The sequence below is a fragment of the Globicephala melas genome, chromosome 13 (genome assembly GCF_963455315.2).
Source record: "Globicephala melas chromosome 13, mGloMel1.2, whole genome shotgun sequence".
Lineage (NCBI taxonomy): Eukaryota > Metazoa > Chordata > Mammalia > Artiodactyla > Delphinidae > Globicephala > Globicephala melas.
The window spans coordinates 51,633,226-51,657,248 of NC_083326.1; the positions used below are offsets into that span (position 1 = coordinate 51,633,226).

Sequence of the window (24,023 nt, forward strand, 5' to 3'; positions counted from 1 at the left end):
CAACTCAATAATAAAAAGACAATCCAATTTAAAAATGGGCAAAGGATCTGAATAGACATTTCTCAGAAAAAGACACACATGAAAAGCTGTTCAACATGGTTAGTCATCAGGAAGTTACAAATTATGGCCACAGTACACATCAGTACACATTTATTAGTACACATTTATTAGAATGACTAAAATTTAAAAAACTGACAATATCAAGTATATGTGAAAATGTGGGACAGCTGAACTCTGACACATTGCTGGTTGGTTTGTAAAATGGTAAACTGCTTTGGAAAACAGTTTGGCATTTTTCTTATAAAGTTATACATGCATTTATCATGTGACCTAGGGATCCCACTCCTGGGTGTTTATGTAAGATAAATGAAAGTATATATCTATGTGAGACCTATGTGAGAATATTTAAGGAGCCTGTATTTACAATTGCTGTAAACTGGAAGCAACCCAGATGCACATCAGCTGATAAATGGGTAAATAAATTGTGGTACACCACATAATGGAATACTCAACAGTAAAAGGGAGTAAATTACTGATAGGTGCAACAACATTGATAAATCTCAAAAGCACTGTGGTAAGTGAAAAAAGCCAGGCACCCCCCCCCCCAAAAAAAAAGGCCCAGCACAGAAGGGTACATACTGTATGGTTCCCACTTACATGACATTATAACATTCTCCTTCAACTCCTAAAGTTGTATTTATGTAATATTTCACACAGAATAATAGATTTTCATAGGATAGTATTCTGCATGTTGCTGAAATTCATTTATATGGATTTTTATAGCTTTCATTAGTGGGGACATCAAAATTATTTTTCTGAAGGTAAATGTTGCTTTGCATTGCTTTTTGCTGACAGGTATCAGATGTAGTGATCTAAGAATAACACCTGGAACATGGAATAAAATCTTTTTCTTTAGTAATTCAGCTCAAGTCTCACTAAAGTATACCAGCTTTAAGGTATAGCAGCCTGAAATATTTTCAGCTTCAGGCCTAATTATATTACAAACTGTATTTTCATCTTTTTGTGTTGAAGCATGTATGGACACTGAAAGGGAAAAGAGAATCTGTGACCCTTTGAATAACTAGTTAAATATAAAGATTTGCTTTTCTGCACTCTGGTCTATGATACCTAAATAGTAAGGACTACAAAGAAAATGTTTATCAGCCTCACAGAACTGATAAAGATTTTAAGGTGAACTTTTAAAGTAAGGGTTAGAAAGGTATCCAAATAAAATCAAACTGTCTTGGTGGGAAGAAACATGTTGTGGGGCAGGTACACACTGGAAGGAGGAGGAGGGGGATGTGGAAATGGTGATTTTTGACTGTATATGTTTGTAAACCATTGTGAATTTCACTGCGATTTGGGGGTACAAGATTCACAATTAACGTTAATACGAAAGCATACTTATTAAACAGATACTACCAGTCTAAAAGAAGGTAATGGAGATCCTTGTACGTATGAAAAAAATCCATGAACCTGAAAGGAAAAATGTGGTAGAGAGCATTTGTTTGGATTCAAAAAATAAACCCAGCAAGGGAAGTTTATAGCTCTACAGGCTTGTCTCAGGAAACAAGAAACATCTCAAATAAACGACCTAACCTTATGCCTAAAGCAACTAGAGAAAGAAGAATAAACAAAACTCAAAGTTAGTAGAATGAAAAACATAAAAATCAGAGCAAAAATAAATGAAATAGAGACAAAAGCAGTAGAAAAGGTCAGTGAAACTAAAAGCTGGTTCTTTGAGAAGATAAAGTTGATAAACCTTTAGCCAGACTCATTAAGAAAAAAAGGGAGAGGGCCCAAATCAATAAAATCAGAAATGAAAAAGAAGTTACAACCGATACCACAGAAGTACAAAGAATCATAAGAGACTACTATGGGCAACTATACACCAACAAAATGGACAACCTAGAAGAAATGGACAAATTCTTAGAAAGGTACAATCTCCCAAGACTGAACCAGGAAGAAATAGAAAATATGAGTAGACCAATTAGCAGTACTGAAATTTAATCAGTAATTTAACAACTCCCAACAAACAAAAGTCCATAACCAGATGGCTTCACAGGTAAATTCTACCAAACATTTAGAAAAGAGTTAACACCTGTCCTTCGGAAACTATTCCAGAAAATTGCAGAGGAAGAAACACTTCTGACCTCATTCTATGAGGCCACCATCAGCCTGAAACCAAAACCAGAGAAAGATACCACAGAAACGAAAATTACAGACCAATATCACTGATGAACATAGACGTAAAAATGCTCAACAAAGTACTAGCAAACTGACTCCAATAATACAGTAAAAGGATCATATACTGTGATCAAGTGGGATTTATGCTAGGGATGCAAGGATTTTTCGATATCTGCAAATCAGTGTAATTCACCACATTAACAAATTGAAGGATAAAAACCAGGTGTTCATCTCAACAAATGCAGAAAAAGCTTTTGGTAAAATTCAACATCTACTTATAATAAAAACTCTTCGAAAGAGGGCATAGAAGGAACGTACCTCAACATGATAAAGGCCATATGTGATAGATCCACGGCTAACATTGTACTCAATGGTGAAAAGCTGAAAGCATTTCTTCTAAGACCAGGAGCAAGACAAGGATGCCCACTCTCGCCATTTCTGTCCAACATAGTTTTGGAAGTCCTAGCAACAGCATTCAGAGAAGAAAAAGAGATAAAAGGAATCCAAATTGGAAAAACGAAGTAAAACTGTCACTGTTTGTAAATGACATGATGCTGTGCATATAAACTCCTAAAGGTGCTATCAGAAAACTACTAGAGTTCATCAATGAATTCACTAAAGTTGCTGGATACAAAATTAATATACAGAAATCTGTTGTATTTCTATTCACTAACAGTGAAATATCAGAAAGAGAAATTAAGGAAACACTCCCATTTACCATTGCATAAAAAAGAATAAAATAATTATGAATAAGCCTACCTAAGGAGGCAAAGGACCTGTACTCTGAAAACTATAAGACACTGATGAAAGAAATTGAAGAGCACACAAACAGATGGAAAAATATACCATGTTCTTGGATTGGAAGAAATCAATATTGTTAAAATGAGTGTACTACCCAAGGCAGTCTATAGATTTAGTATAATCCCTATCGAATTACCAATGGCATTTTTCGCAGAACTGGAACAAAAAATATTTAAACTTGTATGGAAACACAAAAGACCCTGAATAGCCAAAACAAAGAAGAACGGAGCTGGAGGAATCAGGCTCTCTGACTTCAGACTCTACTACAAAGCTATACTAATCAAAACAGTATGGTACCGGCACAAAAACAGACATAGATCAATGGAACAGTATAGAAAGCCCAGAAATAAACCCACACACTTATCGTCAGTTAGTCTGCAACAAAGGAGGCAAGAATATACAATGGAGAAAAGACAGTCTCTGCAATAAGCGGTGCTGGGAAAACTGGACAGCAGAACATTCTCTAACACTGTATACAGAAATAAACTCAAAATGGATTAAATACCTGAATGTAAGACCAGATACTATAAAACTCTAAGAGGAAAACATAGGCAGAACATTCTTTGACGTAAATCGCAGCACTATTTTTTTTATTTTTCTCCTCCTAGATTAATGGAAATAAAAACAAAAATGAACAAATGGGACCTAATTAGACTTAAAAGCTTTTGCACAGCAAAGGAAACCATAAACAAAATGCAAAAAAACCTACGAACTGGGAGAAAATATTTGCAAACGATGCTACTGACAAGGGATTAACTTCCAAAATATACAAACAGCTCATACAACTTAATATCAAAAAACAAACAACCCAATCAATAAATGGGCAGAAGATCTAAATAGACACTTCTCCAAAGAAGACATACAGAGGGCCAAAGAGCACATGAAAAGATACTCAATATTGCTAATTATTAGAGGAATGAAAATCAAAACTACAAAGAGGTATCCCCTCACACTGGTCAGAATGTCTATCATCAAAAAGTCTACAAACAATACATGCTGAAGAGGGTGTACACTGTTGGTGGGAATATAAATTGGTGCAACCACTATGAAGAACAGTATGGAGGTTCCTTAAAAAACTAAAAATAGAGTTACCATATGATCCTGCAGTCCTACTCCTGGGCATATATCCAGAGAAGACTGTAATTAGAAAAAGATACATGCACCCCAATGTACATAGCAGCACTATTTACATACAATAGCCAAGACATGGAAGCAATCTAAATGTCCATCGACAGATAAATGGATAAAGATGTGGTATATACATACAATGGAATATTACTCAGCCATAAAAAAGAATGAAATAATGCCTTTTGCAGCAACATGGATGGACCTAGAGATTATCATATTAAGTGAAGTAAGTCAGAGGACAAATTTCATATGATATCACTTACATGTGGAATCTAAAAAGATACAAATGAACTTATTTACAAAACAGAAATAGACTCACAGACATAGAAAACAAACTTATGATTACCAAAGTGGAGAGTGGAGGTGGGGTGGGGAGAGATAGATTAGGAGTTTGGGATTAACATATACATACTACTATATATAAAATGGATAAACAACAAGGATCTACTGTATAACAGGGAACTATGTTCAATATCTTCTAATAAAGTATAATGGAAAAGAACCTGAAAAAGAATATACATATGTATAACTAAACCACTTTGCTGTACACCTGAAACTAACACATTGTAAATTAACTATATTCCGATTTTAAAAAGTGGTTAAAAAATTTAAAAAAAACAAATGGTATTTCTTGGTAGCATACTATAGCTTTCCTAATGCAAATTACAAAAGTAGTAGCATAATAGCTATTGCTAATGATGTATCAGCTCTCCGTTTATATAAAAGCATAGAGAACTGTTGATAAAATTTTAATTTGCTTTGCCAATGATTTATTATTGAGAAAGTAATGAGAGTAATAATTGCTGTTCTCAGTTTGTGACCAGAAATGCTAAATTGATTAGCATTTAGGATGTGACAGAGACCTTGAGACAAAGCATTCATTTCACTTTAGACCAAGGTTTCTCAGCAGTAGCACTGTTGACATTTTTGAGTCAGATAACTCTTTGATGTGGGGGGCTGTCCTTTGTGTTGTAGGATGTTTAGCAGCATCCCTGGCCTCTGCGTTCTAGATGCCAGCTCTGCCCCCTCCCCCAGTTATGACAACCAAAAATGTCTCAAGACTTTGCCAAATGTCCCCTGGGGGTCTAAATTGCCCTCAGTTGAGAACCACTGCCTAAGACTTTCTATTAATGAGGGAAAGAAATTCTGGGCACAGTTAGGCATGTGCTCCAAGCTTAGGAAATTTAATCAAATTTATTGAAAAGATAAATCCTATTAATAGTGATTCCAAGTGAAGGATGAAATTTCAAAAAGGGGTAAATATAAGAAGGCTGCAGCCACAGAAACCAAAGTTATTGCACAGGCAGTTCTCAGCTCAGATTGGAAAGGATATGAATGACTCTGTCAAGTGTGAGTACATATCCAGGGATAAATGCAAAAGAGTAGTACAAATCTGTAAAAATTGTGTTAGGCCAAAAGCCTGTGATGAGCCAAAACTTGTGAAAAGTTCTTGAGACAGCAAAAGTAACTTCTTCCCTCTAATCTTTCCCCATTTAGAGTTATGGGGACAATATGTATGAGAAAATGATAAACTCACTGCATGAGACCATTTATTCTTGAAATATATTTTGAATGCCCAGTCGCTAGAAACATGAAAAATAATACGCTCTTTTTTTCTTAAAAACTGTAGATTTTACCATCTTGTGGGGAGAAATACAGAAGCAAGTAGTAACTTATACATACCTTTATAATGGTGGAAGCTTGTAGAGAAAGTAATGATACACAGATGTTGGAGTAAAGAAAGGCTCCAGAAAGAAAGTAGTATTTGAGTTGAGTCTTAAAGGATGGGCTAGATTTCTCAGTTGAGGAAGAACAATTCAGGCAGAGAAGGAACAGCGTTTGTTAAGCCATCCAAAAGTTATGATACATTTGAGGAACCAAGAGTTTGGTATAAATTGAACTTGGTTTATGATGAGCAGGAAGGAGTAAGGAGGACACGTGGCAGAAGAGACTGAAATGGCATGTTGGGGCTGTTGGGTTAATGGATTGGATAAAAAAGAATTACTTAGTGTCTTATTTTTTGTCTTCAGTGTTCTCATGATTTTTAAAAACTTAGATAAAGGAATTGAAGTTCAAGGAAAGAGAAAAAAGTTGAGCACTTTAAATTAGTTTATACCGCCAGATCTACGCAGATTATAACCCTAGAATTTTGAATTTCTTGTATTTCTGTTTTTGATTTGATGATTTTTGTATGGGTGGCCACTTTTAGAAATCACTGTTCTGAGGAAGTTTAAAAAACAGTGACTAAATATATCAGTTTTAGGCAGGTAGTTACCTTTGGAAGAGGAAAACATGAGGCTTAAGGCTTAGGCAGTAATTTAACATTTTATTTTGAACAAAAGACCAGAAGCAGATAGGCAAACTAGTATCTATTAGTTTAATTGTGATGATAGGTACAACTGACAAGCCACACACACAATAAGAACAAAACAATTTCAGTTGAGATGTAGAAAATAAAGTTCTTTCAGAAGGTTCTATTATGTTATCACTGTATTAAATCACTGCATTAAAAGGTAAATTACATGCATCATTGTAAAAAGATTGTACCTAAACTTTTTATTTTTCCAAGTAATTATATTTAGTAACCTACTGTACAGTATTTTAATGGAGCTTAACCTTTTCTCTAGTGGTTACTTAAATTCCTTCCAAAAATAATATTTCATGGATTGTACACATTTAATTAGTTAGATATTTATTTATGTGTAAACTGGCAGTGATGATCATTAGAAAGTTTTTTCCTCTTTTTCCCCGTCTTGAAGTCTTAATATGTCATTATTCAGGCATGCTTCAAAATGTAAAATTCTTCCTTACTTTTTAAACTTGTTAAAATCATGATACCTTTCTACTTATTAAATGATTATTTTGATAGTTGAATGTTAGTGTTATTAAATTAGCTATTCATTGGTTGGTGATTAAAATCAACACACAATGATCTTTTATTTAAAAAAAAAATAAAATAGTTTTCAGTTCAGCGTATTCTGAATGATATCAATCAATGAATCTGTTGTTCATCCAAGGAAGTAAAAACAACTTGACTGTGTTTGCCTTAGTTCCTTGTAGAATTACACAAAAGGTACATACTACTCAATAGAAAAAGTAAACTTTTTTCTTATTTTAAATTAAGGTATAATAGTAATTAAAACAAAACATCAAAAGTTTTAATGACTTGTAGAAGAGCCCTCATTTTAATGTTTGTGACTAGTTTCTCCTAAGAGTGTTTCGTTACACTTATAAAATCATGTACTGCGATATTGAAAGTGAGTACTACGTTATCTTTAGTAAAATTAAAGGTGATTTTCATGTGCTTTGAATATAAAGTTAGATGTAGTTAGAAATCTACATTTCTGGGGGAATTCTAAGGAACAAGAATTGTGAAACTGGAAATTTTATATATAATTTACTTCTGCATTTAAAGCGGATAAGTTTCTTGAGAGGAATAGAATGTAAATGGATTATAGTGATCATATATTGTGATTAGTATACAATTTCATTTTCAAGTTCTTCAAGTGGTGACAAAAATGCAAAACTATTACTTGGTTAGTGGCATTAAAAGCTTCCTTCTCCACAAATAAGTATTAAGGTACATATAAGAGTCTGCCTTTATGAAGCCAGGAAGTACTGAAATGTAGCATTTTGACATGTTTGTTTGCTTATGAAATCTATGAAAGGCTTGTGTCGTTGGGTAACTCTACCACTTGAGTGGTGGATGTATCTCCATTTCTGGAGAATGGGACAGGATTGTAGTCATCATATTTTGGGATTATTTTTTTCAAACTGGATACTGAAGTATAAGAAAAATAGTACTTTGTTGAAGGACATAGGACCAACAGATCATCATAGTCTAGAAGCATACTTTTTTTATTATATGAAAATTTGATGTAAGCTTATTATGGCAGTTAGGTCATTGGAAAAAAGGTAAGATTATTCAGTAATTTGTTTTGAGACAGATATTCATATATGAGGAGAAAATGAAATTGTCTCTACTTCACAACATGTACCAATGTAAAGACAAAAAATACTAGATGAAATTATAGGTATTATGTTTATAGTCTTTAAGTAGGGAGTGGCTTTTTTTCTTTTTTTTTGAAGCAAGATACCAGGGGTAGAAACTGTAAAGGAAACATTGACAGATTTTGCTTTATCAAAACTGTATTAAAAAAAAAAAACAAAAAAACTTTATAAAGAAAAATAGATATAAAGATGACTGACAAACGGGAAAAATTACAACATATGTAATAGAATTATATTCCTAATGTATGAAGAGATCCTTCCAGTCAACAAGAAAAACACAAACAATAAAAAAAAATGGACAAAGTAACTGAATATGTAGTGTAATGGCGAAAAAATAAAAATTACCAATGAGCAGTTAACAGTTGAACAAAAGCATTAATATTTCAAGAAATATGGGTTAAAAAAATATGGGTTTTAAAAAAAAGAAATATGGGTTTAAAAAAAAAAGAAATATGGGTTAAAAAAAGAACCAACCCTCCCTGCCCCCCCGCAACCTGAAGGAGAAAGGTAAAAAGTAATAATATCCAAGATTGGTGAGGGACTGGAGGGCAGTTAGCGTATTTTAAAACTAATAATGTTCATGAGTATAACAATACTTTTACTTAAAGAAATGTGTCTTGCAAAAATAGCACTGAAAATACATGGGAATGTTCATCATTGCAAAAATATATTGATGTTGGGGCAAAAAGTTAGAACAACCCACATAAAAATCAATAAGACATTTCTATCAGCTATCCACAGTGTGTTCAGTGAAAAAGCAAGTTGCAAAATACCTTTTTATGTCAATAAGTATGGATAACACATTTTTTTAAATGAATACATATATTCCGTTGAATGAACATACCACAGTTTAAAAAACTGTTTCTGTAATAGTGGTTCTCAGGTTCCTCCCAGTTTTTCGCTGTTATAAGTGAAAATGTTATATTAATGTTTTTTGTACATACAGCTTGGTATACTTGGTTTTCCTTTCCTTGAAGTGAATTCCAGGAATTGCTGAGTCAAAAGTTGCATCCAATTTGCATTTTGATATGTATTGCCAAAATGCAGTTTTACACCAGAAGGTGGAATAAAAGTCAAAATTTTTTAATGGAGCCATAAAATTGAATATATTATGCAGGATAACCTAGGATATTACACGATCTTGTTTGAAGTTATTACAAGTAAAATATTACTAAATCAGATAGATTTTCAAAAAGAAATGTTAAATATTCTCTTTATTTACTTTTTACATTATTTATCTTGGAATAAACTCATGGAAAAGCTGCAAAAATAGTACAGAGAGAGCTTCCCTGGTGGCGCAGTGGTTGAGAGTCCGCCTGCCGATGCAGGGGACATGGGTTCGTGCCCCGGTCCGGGAAGATCCCACATGCCGCGGAGCGGCTGGGCCCGTGAGCCATGGCCACTGAGCCTGTGCATCTGGAGCCTGTGCTCCACAACGAGAGAGGCCACAACAGTGAGAAGCCCGCGTACCACAAAAAACAAACAACAACAAAAATAGTACAGAGATTCCTATATGCCCTTCACCCAGCATTCCCTAATGTTAACATCTTATATAACCATGGTACATTGACAAAACTAAGAAATTAAAGTTGGTATATTACTGTTAACTATATACTTTACTTAGATATCAGTTTTTCCACTAATCTCCTTTTTTTGGTTCCAGAATCCAATCTAGAATATCACATTGTATTTAGTTGCCATTTCTCCTTAGTCATCTTCAATCTGTGAGAGTTCTCAGGCTTTCCTTGTTTTTTTATGACCTTGACAGTTTTGAAGATTATTGATAAGGTATTTTGTAGAACTTTTCTCAGTTTGTTTTTGTCTAATGTTTTCTCATAATTACCCTGGGGTTATGGGTTTTGGGGATGAGTACCACAGAGATGACATGTGCTTCTCATCACATTTTATCTGGGATATGTGATACCATAATGATTTATCAGTGATAATATTAATGTTTATCACTGGTTTTAAGATAGTGTCTGCCAGGCTTCTCTCCTGAAAAGTTACTGTTTTTCCTTTCCATACCTGATTCTTTGGAATCTGGTCACTATTCCAGTCCACACTCAAGGGGAGGGGCATCAATAAGCTCCATCTCCAGTCTCAGAAGGCTACATATTATCTTACAGAGCAAATGTTTTTGATTTTGATAAGGTCTAATTTATCATTTATTTCTCATATGGATTGTGCTTTCGGTGTTGCATGTAAAAATCATTGCCAAACCCAAGATTGATTTTTTAAAACTGTTTTATTGAGATATAATTTATGTACTGAAGAGTCACCCATTTAAAGTGTACAGTTCATTGTTTTTTGTCTGTATTTATAGAGTTGTGCAGTCATTACCTCAGTTACTTTTTGAACATTTCATCATCTTGTAAAGAAACTCTGTACCCATTAGCAGTCACTCCGCAATCCTCCCCAAGCTCCCCAGCCCTAGACAATGACTAATCTATTTTATGTCTGTATAGATTTGCCAATATGGACGTTTTCTATAGATGGAATCATACAATGTGTGATCCTTTATGACTGGCTTTTTAGACTTAGCATGCTCTCTTCGGGGTTCATCTGTGTTGTAGCATGCATTTCATTCTTTTAAATTGCCAAATAAATAATATTCCATTGTATAGATAATGCCACATTTTGTTTATCCATCCATCAGTTGATGAACATTTGGATTGTTTCTACTTTTTCACTATTATGAATAATTCTACTATGAACATTAGTGCACAGGTTCTTGTGTGGACATATGTTTTCATTTCTCTTGGGTAGATACCTGAAAGTGGAATTTTCATGTCATATAATTCTGTATAACATTTTGAGACCCAAGATTGATTTTTAAGTATATACTTTTATTATTTTGGAGTAAATATATATGTGGCTTTCCTGTTGTCCCTGAACAGATAAGAGCAGCAAGTGATTGCGGCCATTTGTAAATAATATCGTTAAATGTCAATATTTTTAATGTTTCAGTAAGTATTATTGAGCACATACGTACATCAAAGACATATGAATGAAGTATGGTCTCTACCCTTAAGGAAATGGGAACATACAATCTAACAGAAGAAATACAAACAATTCCAGCCCACGTTGACAGATGAAATAATAGAGAAATAGTGGTTTCCCAGAGGAGAAAGGCAGCTTATCAGACTGAGGGGATCAGGAGGAGATGGATAAAGGATTAGATCTTGTTTGGTAGTAACCTGCTCAAATAAAGTGGGGCTAGTCATTTTAGGTTGGTGATCAACATCTGCAGAAGAATGGAGATGTAAAGCAGTATGGCTGTGTGGGAAATTGCAAGTAACTAGGCATTGCCAGAGCATTGTTGGGGAGAGTATCTAGAAATAAAAGATTGCAGAATCAGAGAGTAACAAGATCTAAAAGCCATTTTATGAGGTATTGAGGAGTTTGGGTTTGGTTTTGTTTTTTGCCAATCTGTTTCTCACACTGGATTACTCTGTATGTGTGTTTACACGTGTGTGCGCCCTGGCAAAACATAGCACATCTTCCTGGAGCTTGAATTCTGTTTGAACATATGGACATAGAATAACATTTTTATTTTTATTATTAACTGTTGAATTGAAACAAAATCAGTTATTTGGAATTGAATCCCACATTATAAATGTTCTAGGTAAGTTTTAGATAATTTTAGAGCTTATTAGGGCTGCTTTGACTACTGTGAAAATTTGCAAGGTGTATTGGATTTCTTTAGGCAAAGAGTAGCAGTATATTGGACAAATATTGCATTGTTCATAGCTTTTATTGCTATACTTTATCTATTCTGACTTTTTAAAAACATTTTTTAAATAATGGGGTTGTCTTACAATCTGTAGTGGTACGTAAAATGATGTTGCGTTTTATAATCTAGGATCTTAAACTAGGCAAAATATATCTTTTTCGCATTAGAAAGAAACAGAGTCATTATAGAAAACTTGAAGTAAATGGAAAATGTGAGGAATAAATTAATCTGTAATCCCACCATACTTAGAGATGACTGCAGTTACTATTTTGGTATATTTCTTGCTGGCTTTTTTCTGTCTATATGTACCAATATATATTTGTGTTTTTAGAAAATTAAGTTCATATACCACATGGAGTTTAATCTGTTTCTACGCTCAGTATCATATGTTGAACATCATTCTATGTAATTATTATTAAACAACACAATTTAAATGTTTTCTAATACGTCATTGTATGTATATGTATTCCTAGAAGTAAAATTTATTGGGTATAAAGTGTGATTAAAAAAAAAGATCCTTAAGAAAAATCATCCATCTGCTTTCTAGAAAGTTAAAGAGTCTGTATGTGATTGAAATATTTTTTAATTTTTTGTAACCCTGAAACCTTTCTGCACTGCCTCTTTTGCTAACTTCTGATTATTTAGAGATGATTAGCTAGTTTGTGGCCTATCAAGACTTACGGTGCTTATTTGTGACTCAGTTTGCCCATTTCATTCCTTGCTAACTGTGCTGTATAGTAATATCTCACTTCTCTGAATTTTAGTTTTCTGCCACCATCACCTGGTTCAACACAGTTGACAATCAGAAATTGTTTAAAGGATCTGATGGTCACACAGTCCTGCTTATTGGTCTTAGAAGTAATAAGAGCTTACCAAATTTATAATTTTGCAAGTATTAAATTCTGTAAGAGGTTAATTTTTATTATGGGAAAAAGTGGAACACTGTAAGAAGGATTGGAAGTTCGGAGAATTTTGCAGTTTTAGGTACGATGACTGGGAGAGGGCTCACTAAAAGGTGACATTGGAGAAAAGAGTTGAAGTAGTTGAGAGGGTTAGCCATGCAGATGTTTAAGGAAAGAAAATGGCATGCAGAGGAACAGCCAGAGCAAAGGCCATAAGAGAGGATATTTGAACAGCGGTAAGGAAGTCACTGCAGCTGGTGGGGAGGATTAAACAAGGGAGAGAATAGTAGGATGACATCAGAGAAGGAAGGAAATAGAGAGGGTAGGTCATGTAGAATCTTGTAGGCCATTGTAAGATCTTTGACTTTTGCTCTGGGTAAGATAGCAAGTCAAAGTTTGAGGAGTGACATGATCTGAATTGTGTTTTAAGAATATCGCCCCATGGGCTTCCCTGGTGGCGCAGTGGTTGAGAGTCCGCTTACCGATGCAGGGGACGCGGGTTTGTGCCCCGGTCTGGGAAGATCCCACGTGCCGCGGAGCGGCTGGGCCCGTGAGCCATGGCCGCTGAGCCTGCGCGTCTGGAGCCTGTGCTCCGCAACGGGAGAGGCCACAACAGTGAGAGGCCCGCGTACCGCAAAAAAAAAAAAAATAAATAAAAATATCGCCCCATGTTAAGAATAGACTACTGAGAAGCAGGGATAGACACCAGGAAATCAGTTAAGAAGCGATTGCCGTAATCCAAAGAAGAGATGATGGTGGCTTGGTCCAGCATGGTGGCAGTGTAGAAGGTGAGAAGTTATCAGGTCCAGATATATTTCAGAGGTAGAGCCAGCCAGGTAGGATGAGGAGTGTAAGAAAAAAAATAGGAGTCAAGAATGCCCCTGGGTTTTTGCCCCAAGCAAAATTGACCCATCAGCTGAAGTGTTGAAATCATAGGTAGAGGTTTGGGGTGAGAACACCTCTTCAGTTTCAGACACATTAAATTTTTAATTTTTATTTATTTTTTATTTTTGGCTGCATTGGGTCTTCGTTGCTGTACGTGGGCTTTCGGTAGTTGTGGCGAGCAGTGCTACTCTTTGTTTTGGTGCACGGGCTTCTCATTGTGGTGGCTTCTTTTGTTGTGGAGCATGGGCTCTAGGCACGTGGGCTTCAGTAGTTGTGGCATATGGGCTCAGTAGTTGTGGCTCGTGGGCTCTAGAGCACAGGCTCAGTAGTTGTGGCACACGGGCTTAGTTGCTCTGCGGCATGTGGGATCTTCCCGGACCAGGGCTCAAACCTGTGTCCCCTGCATTGGCAGGCGGATTCTTAACCACTGCACCACCAGGGAAGCCCTGGGAAGCCCCTATACACATTAAATTTGAGATGTATGTTAACGAATTAGATATATTATGTAAGCAATTAAATATATAAATCTGCAGTTTAAGAGAGAGGTCTGAACCAGAGATAAAAATTAGCAAATTGTTGACATGTCAGTGCTTTTTAAAGCCCACCAGTAAATGAGTGTATATAGAGAAGAAAACACCACGAAAGACTGAGCCTTGAGATGCTTCAGTGTTAAGAAATCTGAGAGAAGAGGAGGAACCAGTAAAGGCAACTGAGAAGTAATCATTGATGTAGAAAAAAATACCCTTGGAACTTCCCTGGTGGTCCAGTGGTTAAGGCTACACTTCCAATGCAGGGGGCGTGTGTTTGATCCCTGGTCAGGGAACTAAGATCCCACATGCCGCACAGTGCAGCCAAAAAAAAAAAAAGAAAGAAAGGAAAGAAAAGAAAATGAAAAAATACCCTTAGTATTGTTGTAGGAATGTAGTATCCTGGAAGTCAAGTAAAGAAAGTATAGCAGGAGTGATCAAACTGTCAAAAGCTACTGATGTATCAAGGTGAAGACTGGGAATTCATTGTTAAATTTAGCAACATGGTGGTCACCTGTGACTTTGACCAGCACTTTCGTTTTTGTTGTTTCTTGTTTGTTTGTTTTTTTAAATTTTGACCACACCGCACGGCTTGTGGTATCTCAGTTCCCTGACCAGAGGTTGAACCTGGGCCACGGCAGTGTAAGCACTGAATCCTAGCTACTAGACCACCAGGGAACTCCCTGACAAGCAGTTTTGATAGAAAGGTAATGGCCAAAGCTCACCCAAAATGGATTTAAGAGCAGATATGAAGAAAGATTTAGAAATAGAGTTCAGACAACTTTTGAGGAATTTTGCTGTAGTGGGGTTGAGTAATGGGGCAGCAGCTAGTGAGAGAAATGGCATCAAGATGGGAATGAAAATGGCATGATACAGTCCAGTTAGGAAGGGGAAAGCTTAATGATACAGGAGAAAGAGGGGGGGAAATTGCTGGAGCAATGTCCTCAAGCTTGTGAAAAAGGATGACATCACCAGTGGAGGGATTGGTGTGAGATAGCAGTATTCTCCTATAGTAAAAAGTTAAGAGACCAAATATATGAGGGCATGTGCTGGTAGTTGAAAATGAATACATAAATATAATTATAAATATGTCTATTTAGCGATAAGTCTATGGCAGTTTTCTTCCGATTGTTTCAGGGTAGTAACCAACAAGGTCATCAGCTATGAACGAGGATCAGTGAGAGGTTTGAGAAGAGAAAAGAAAATGTGAAATACGGTCTCTAGTAAAGTGGGAGAGTGAATATACTAAAGAAATATATGATTGCCAAGCAGAATTAAGGGCAAGCTTTATGTTCGCAATTATGGATTTAAAGTGGGATCAGACAGTATGATTTTATGTATTTATCCAGACATATTCAACTACATGGGTGCTGACATAGAGTTAGTTGTAGAGGTAGATTTAACTAGAATTATGGTTTTGCCAAACTAAGTATAATGAAGCAGAAGAGAGCCAAGGCATTAAAGGTTATGCAAGCGAGCGATTATAATAATTGACCATGTAATTTAAGCTCAGTAGGTAAGAAAGAGAACCTATCAGTACAGTGAGGTACAGTAAAAATGGATAGGATCAGTGGATTGGAGGCCTTGGTGGGGCTGGGGATTGTTGGGGTGTGGTTTTTGGAGGGAGTGAGCAGGAAAGCTGAGGGAGTGCTTAGAGAATAAAGGATTTGAAATTGAAATTAAGGGAGGACTATGATTACTGATAATGACAAGATCTAGTATGTGGCCATGGAAATGAGTGGCTGAGATAAGGTAGAGGACAAGATCATTGAAAGAGAGAAGTTAAAGGTATTGAGAGGCCAGGTTATTAGAAGTATCATCTGTGGGTATATTAAAGTCCTTAAGAATTAAAATAGGAAAATGTTGGAAAGAAGGTTGGTAACCCAGGAACTAAAATTGTCTAGCAGTGAGATGTGATGACCTGAGGGTCAGTAGATTACAGTGACAATGAGAGGTAGTGGGAGATAGAACCTAATAAACATGAAAAGCAAGCTGGCAGATATAGGGTGGGAGTGTAGAGATGGCAGTGGAGTTCACCTGTCCCACTTTCAGGGCCATTGGTATAAAGCATGTGGAGGGTAAAGGGCACCACTGTAGAACTGCAGGGGAAGCAGTGTCCTCAGGGAAGCTGGATTTCCATTGGAGTAGGGGTTGGTAAACTACAGCGCACAGGCCAGATCTACAGCCCACAGGCCAGATCTGGCCTACCATTTGTTTTTGGATGGCTTATGAGCTATGAATGGTTTTTATATTTTTAAATAATTTATAGAAAGTCAAAAGAAGAAGAATATTTCATGACATGTGAAAATTATATGAAGTTCAGATTTCAGTGTCCATAAGTAAAGTTTTATTGGGACATAGCTATGCTCATTGTCTGTGACCACTTTTATGCTACAACACAAGTTGAAGAGTTGAGTACCTGTGACAAAAATCATACATGGCATTGTTATTGCTTCACACTGCTGCTCAGCACACTAGAAATCACAGTGACACAGTTACAACACAATAGCATTCCATGTGTATCACCATACCACAGAATTTTATTATTTTTTTTCCATTGCCAGTGCATGCCCATCATGTCAGAACAAAAAAGGAAAAGAAAAGTGAAACTGAATGTTGTTATTTTGAGGCACAGTAAAGTGTGGATTATTTCATCAAGTTAGAGGGCAGGGCATTGTGTTAGTATGCAGTTACACTGTAGCTGTGCTGAAAGAGTACAATGTGCATTGACATTACCAGAATAAGCACTTGCCATAACATTCCCAACTCGCAGGAAAGCAACAGTTAGAAAACCCCAGAAAATTTAAAATAGAATATCTCAACACAGCAGAATTTTCTTTACAAAGATGAAAAAAGAAAATGAGGTTATGACCTTACATAAGTTTAGAAGTGGTTTATTTGTAGTCAAGCAGGGAAAGCTATTCACTGATGGTGTTTGCAGCAACAAAGCAAATGTGTACAGAGAGAAAAACTTCCTTAAGACTAAGCTTTTTGGGCTTTTGCACAGCAAAAGAAACTACAAACAAGACGAAAAGACAACCCTCAGAATGGGAGAAAATATTTGCAAATGAATCAACGGACAAAGGATTAACCTTCAAAATATACAAGCAGCTCATGCAACTCAATATCAAAAAAACAAACAACCCAATCCAAAAATGGGCAGAAGACCTAAATAGACATTTCTCCAAAGACACAGATGGCCAAGAAGCACATGAAAAGCTGCCCAAGATCACTAATTATTAGAGAAATGCAAATCAAAGCTATAATGAGGTATCACCTCACACCAGTTAGAATGGGCATCATCAGAATATCTACAAACAACAAATGCTGGAGAGGGTGTGGAGAAAAGGGAACCCTCTTGCACTGTTGGTGGGAATGTAAATTGATAACAGCCACTATGGAGAACAGTATGGAGGTTCCTTAAAAAACTAAAAATAGCATTACCATATGACCCAGCAATCCCACTACTGGGCATATACCCAGAGAAAACCATAATTCAAAAAGACACATGCACCCCAATGTTCATTGCAGCACTATTTACAATAGTCAGGTCATGGAAGCAACCTAAATGCCCATTGACAGCCAAATGGTTAAGGAAGATGTGGTACATATATACAATGGAATATTACTCAGCCATAAAAAGGAACGAAATTGGGTCATTTGTAGAGACATGGATGGATCTAGAGACTGTCATACAGAGTGAAGTAAGTCAGAAAGAGAAAAATATCGTATATTAATGCATATATGTGGAATCTAGAAATATGATACAGATGAACTGGTTTGCAAGGCAGAAATAGAGACACAGATGTAGAGAACAAACATGGACACCAAGGGGGGAAAGTGGCGGGGGTGTGTGTGTGTGATGAATTGGGAGATTGGGTTGACATATATACACTAATATATGTAAAATAGATAACTAATAAGAACCTGCTGTATAAAAAGTAAAGAAATAAAATAAAATTTAAAAAAAACTATTAGCTTTTTGGCATGAACAGTAGTTGCTCAAAGAATTGAGACTCTTGGGAGCAACAACAATAGTCAATTAAAAAATAAGACAATTTTGAGTGATTTTCCTTGACTCTTGTTTGAGGAATCAATGCTGAGTTTGAAGTGAGTGAAGAATTAGCCTCTATGTATAGTCTGCATGGAACAAGTACAGGCAAGAATATTTTTTTAAAAGTTGAGGAAACACTAAGTACAACTTGCAGTGGAGTCTGCTAAGATGTGTTACAAGTGATGGTAGTTAAAATTATCTATGGTGCAGAAAATGTTAGTTGAACAAAATAACAAAGTTCATGACAATACAAGATGTTTAAAGCCTGTAGTTATTCATTGTATTATACATCAGCAAGTACTTTGTGGAAAATATTTGAATCTATCATGTTACTGAACCACAGGATCAGTGGTAAACATCATTCACTCTCATGGACTTAACTAACCGTTATCAATTCTGTACATTTTTGACAGAAATTGAAGCTGAATATCCCAGTTTATCTTTGCATATAGCAAGTCAATGGCTTAGCAGTGGTGACATTTGTGATTTTTTTTTTTGTGGACTATATTGTGTCCCCCAACCCCAAATCCATCTGTTGAATCCCTAACCCCCCAATATAACTGTATTTGGAGATAGGGCCAAGCAAGAGGCAGTTAAGGTTAAATGAGGTCATAAAGGCGGGACTGTGATAAAATGGGATTAGTGATGGGATTAGTGTCCTTACCTGTGCAACACATAAGAGGTCCTGTGAGTGCACAGAGAGATGCTGGCTGCCAACTAGACGGGAAGAGAGATTTCACCAGAAGCACAACACGCTGGCTCCAGTCGTAGACTTTGAGCCTCTAGAACCATGAGAAAATGAATGTCTGTTTAAGCCACCCAGTCTATGGTATTTTGCATGGCAGGATGAGCTCATTAAGACAAGGACCATGATGAAGGTTTTTCTTAATGAGAAGAACCACTCTCAACTATCATTGAATTATCATTGAACACTGACTTTGGAAATTAGTTTTTGATTTAACCTAAAATTACAAGGCAAAACAGCACTTTTAATGCAAAACTTAAATGGAATAAAGTCATTTTGACAACTAATGTTCTAATCACAAGTAACGTCGAGCTGCTTTGTAACTTCCTGTGCTGTCAGAAATTAAAACAAGAAGCAAGATCTCCATTTCCACACACATTTGCAGCAGATATATTTTCTGAGCCCCAAACTACAGACTTTATAGCCTATTTATGGCTCTAAATCTGGTATAACCAGAGCCAGGGATCCTTTCTCAACCCCATAGGCTATTATAGTACACATTATCCTGGTTCAGAACTTTCTTATTTCGTGTCTGGAGTATTACAGTACTCTTAAAGTTCTACCCCCACTCCAGTCTTGCCCTTATTGAATTTATCATTTACATATTCCCTGGAGTAGTGCAGCTGAAATGTAAATTTGACTGTGTTGTTTATATGTCATTTCTTGTCATGGCTTCCAACACGTAGCAGTGGTTTTCAGGTGGTGGTTCTCAGTTCCCGACAGATCCCACAGGACACTATCGGGCTGCATTATGGAGGTGTACGAAGTAGACGAGGCTCCAGCCCCTCTCTGACGACACCCACCACCACTACCCTCTTGAAGCAGAGCACTTTTATCTATTTTCATATTGTACTGCTTTTAAACTTTAATGTGAAAAATATTTTTGTTGATTAAATAATAATTTTACAACTACTGGCCTGCAGGTAAAGTTCAAGCTCCTTAACTAGTTTGGGGCTCTCTAGCCTCTCGTTCACATCCTTCCCACAGACTTGATACTCCAGCAACACAGAACAGTTCTGTTGTGCCTTTGCTTATATTTGCCCATCTGCCTGTTATATTCTCTCTTTTCTTCTTCCCAGCTAGCTAACTGCTTTCTTTTTAGACTTGTTTCAGGTTTCTTCACCTCCAGAAAGCCTTTTCTAGCCACCTCCCTCCTAGGCAGCCTTGGGTTAGGTGTCATCCTTTATATTCCACAAACTCTGTGCTTGTGCTTATTTCCCTTTTTGCATTTTTTGGTATTATTTTTTGTTTGTTTCAATTTCATTTGAAATCCATAAGAGCAGACACTGTGTTTTAAAGTTATGTTTATGTATCTACAGTGATTACTGTAGAGCCTCTATAGTTAACACAGATGTTTCTGCAGTAAATTGATTATTGTTTCTATCTTGCTGTTACATTTGCAATAGATATGTGATCTAAAATTAAATGTACTTATGTTATCCCTGTGTGAAAGTTTGCTCTCTGTTGCATGTGTTTATGGGTCATAATGTATACAAACATGAGTTTAAATGTGCATTTCAAAAGAAAGACAAGATACTATATGTAGATTTTATCAGGAACTAGAACTTAAATTTAATAGCTGCCCTGTATTTTGTATAACTCTGCTGTGAAGCTTTTCCATGTAATCTCATGCCAGTGTTGACCCATGTGGATTAAAATAGCCCTATTTTAATCTATGACCAAATTAGGAATTAGAATATCTATCCAGTGGGGATTTTAAATTATTGTAGTTTGTAGTGTGACAGGTTTATATAAATAATTGTAGCGATTCCCACTGTGTGTTTTAAGTTAAAATCTGCATTCAAATAGAGAAATATAATAAGTACGTGATTCTTTAACATGTTTACCTTTGATATCTTAAATTAGTTATATCTTTTTAAAAGGATCATCAAAACTGACTTGATAAAAAGAAAACTTGTTTCACTAATCTAAAATATCTACCTGTGGCCCCTTGATTCAAATTTGATATATACTTAAAATACCAGGAACTAATTAACTAATTTTTCTCAGTGTACGTGTAGTATATGTTTTTTTTAAACATTCTAGTAAGTCAGATTTTAAGAAAAATATTTGAACAGTGAAGTCATTCCAGAATTTATTAAAAACAATTCTTAGCACATTGAACATTTCTGTTTACAACTTCATATTTTACTTATATTAATTTTTAATGAACATCTTTGTTTTTTATTGTTTCTCAAGCCCTTGAATGTAAAATAAGCAGTTTTAGTTATAATGCTTCAGTGATTTAAAATTATAAACTTTTCTTTTCATACAGATAAAGACACAATAAATAAAATCAGAGACTTACGAATGAAAGCTGAAGATTATGAAGTAGTGAAGGTGATTGGTAGAGGTGCATTTGGAGAAGTTCAATTGGTAGGTTATTTTAATGAGATTAAAAAAACAATCTTTTTAAAATTAAAAAATTCACTTGTGTGTTTAACATATGTTGTTTGGGAAATTATTGTTTTTATAAAATTCTTGCTTTAAATTGCTCTAGACATTCTTGCCTAAGGATATGAAAGCCTAGAGGCTAATTCAGCAGTAGTGTGAAATATTTTTCCCAAGAATTCATGGGTAGAGAAGAGTTTTCAAGCATCAAAAAAGAAATCTTTACTCCTAATATTACACTATCTAAAATGCTGTGCAATAGTAAGTTTTATAAACAGGAAGTAGCATAACTAGCTGGGTGGAGGAGGGGGAAGTGTGCCATAATATAGGGAATAAAGATTTTTTTCTAACATTACTTATATCTGGTAGTTAAAGCCTTGACATTATCTAATTGGGATAATTCAGAAGAGAAGAAGTTAAAATAGAAAGACCAATAATGTTAAATTATTTAGTAAATTGTTCTGGGAAACACTGAGCTTTAAATGTTAATGAAATGTTCATTATTTTCCATTTTCAATTTTAAAGGTAAGGCATAAATCCACCAGGAAGGTATATGCTATGAAGCTTCTCAGCAAATTTGAAATGATTAAGAGATCTGATTCTGCTTTTTTCTGGGAAGAAAGGGACATCATGGCTTTTGCTAACAGTCCATGGGTTGTTCAGGTATGCTTTTGTTATTGTTTCATTGTTGCTCTAGTAGTTTGTAACTTAACATGTCTGAGAAGCTTTGTTTTTTAGAACAGTAATAGAGAATTTATTGGCAATTACAAAAGTGTCTAATATATCATTTTTAAAATCATAAAATTTAATTTTATTGAATTATCTCTAGGAGGAAAGTAACTATTTGTCTCTGGAGTGGAGAGAATGGGAGAAATGGAGGGAAAGAATGGGAGTAGAGTGGAAAGAATGGGAGAAATGGAGGGAAAAAAGTTAAGCTAGGCCTCCAAATAATATTGTATTGGCTTCAGGTTTTTCAGTGGAAAGAAAAATACATTAGAAAGTCAGTAATTGTAGATACTAATCTTGACCTGAAGCTGTGGCCAGGTTATTTACATCTCTGGGCCTCAGTCTCCTTGCTCAAAAATGTGAAAGGTGGCTTAGATTGGTTATTTTCAATTGAGGAGATACCTCAGATGGAGTCATGGAAGCAAGCAGTTGTTTGGGTAGGTTATAATTCTGGGTTTTCTATTTCTGCTTCAACTAGAGCAGCTGCATGTTTTATACGTCTTATATATTGGGGTTCTTATTAAGATTTCATATGGGGGAAATAAGGTCTTGTGGTTTTTTTAAAAAAAATAGTAAAACTGCTGAGCTAGATCATTTCTAAATTCCTAGCATGAATTTTGTAGTTTTTTAAATTTACAGTATGTAATGAAGACTGTCTTAAATAATCATAATAGCAATTGGGATAAAAAGGATATGGAAGATGTTTAAGATTCGCATAATAAGACTTTTTATACTTGAAATGTCTGCCCTGTTTTTATCAGCTGTTTAGAGCAGGGTGTCTCAGGCTTAGTGTTACTGACATTTTGGGCCAAGTGATTCTTTGTTGTTGGGGGCTATCCTGTGGGTTTTTAACAGCATCCTTGACTTCTACCCAGGTGATGCCAGTAGCAGCCCTCCCCACCCCACACACAAGGTGTAACAACCAAAACTGTGTTCAGACATTGTTGAACATCTCCCTGGGTGGCGTGTTGGGGAGAGTGGGCAGGTGGGGGCTGTGGGACACCGGCAGTTATCATCTCTGGTTGAGAACCACTGATACTGGGGAGTGTTCAGTGTTGTGTAAAAAGTTAAAAAACATGACATAAATGTTTAAGGTTAAATTTACAACTTATGAACTTGAAGCTCTATTTTTCTTGATACATTTTAAATAGGGTAAACTGCCACCAAATCAACAGTGTTTCTTTAATTATGGTGTCCGAGTGATATACTGTACATGTTAATCTGGGATAGCCATGAGATACCACTTAGTTTCTTATCCTTCCCCCAAATATTTATATTTAATTAAAGTTACTAAATCTGTAACTAAAATCATTAAATGCTGTTGAAAAAAATGAAATATAAAAAGAATTTTAAGACGTAAGTGCCTAGGTAAATTAGTTATACTTTTTCTCTAAGGGCTTATTTCATTTATTTTAGTTCTGTTCTAATCTTCTCATGTTTACTTAAAATGTTCTTTTGTAGGGAATTCCCTGGCAGTCCAGTGGTTAGGACTTTGTGCTTTCATTGCCATGGGTTCAGTCCCTGGTCGGGGAACTAAGATCCCACAAGCCACGTATTGCAGCCAAAAAAAAAGAAATTTTCTTTTGTAAATTTGCTCTTCTTTTAACTTCAGCACTGGTCACATAATATATTTATGCTTGATATTGTTGCCAATTTCATATCAATGGACCTTACTGTTCCTGCTTTGACTCTTGTCCTCTTCCTGTTTCTCTGTTAGCCGTTACTGCGACTCCTCCTACTGACTGCAACTGTTTACTGAGCATCTATTGTACTAAGGGCTTTTCCTCTATTCGCTAATCTTTTTAACAACTCTGATAGGCAGTTAATCCCTATTAGCTACACCCTCAATTTATAGATTAAATTTGTGCTTTTATTCACTGAACATTCATTAAGTACTTGCCAACTGCCAGGCATCCAGACACAGACTGGGCAG

General features: G+C 35.7%; 1 protein-coding gene across 5 annotated transcripts in view; it reads left to right on the forward strand.

The window, feature by feature from the left end:
- Positions 1 to 24,023, forward strand: part of ROCK1 (Rho associated coiled-coil containing protein kinase 1) — a 147,825-nt gene that overhangs the window by 39,666 nt on the left and 84,136 nt on the right. For all 5 annotated transcript variants that reach the window (XR_009566401.1, XM_030842667.2, XM_030842668.2 and 2 more), the window contains 2 exons: positions 21,249 to 21,349; positions 21,890 to 22,027. Coding sequence is in view for 4 of the 5 variants with exons in the window: in XM_030842667.2 (XP_030698527.1) it covers positions 21,249 to 21,349; positions 21,890 to 22,027 (239 nt within the window). In the remaining variant the exon portion in view is untranslated. The remainder of the gene's footprint in view (positions 1 to 21,248; positions 21,350 to 21,889; positions 22,028 to 24,023) is intronic.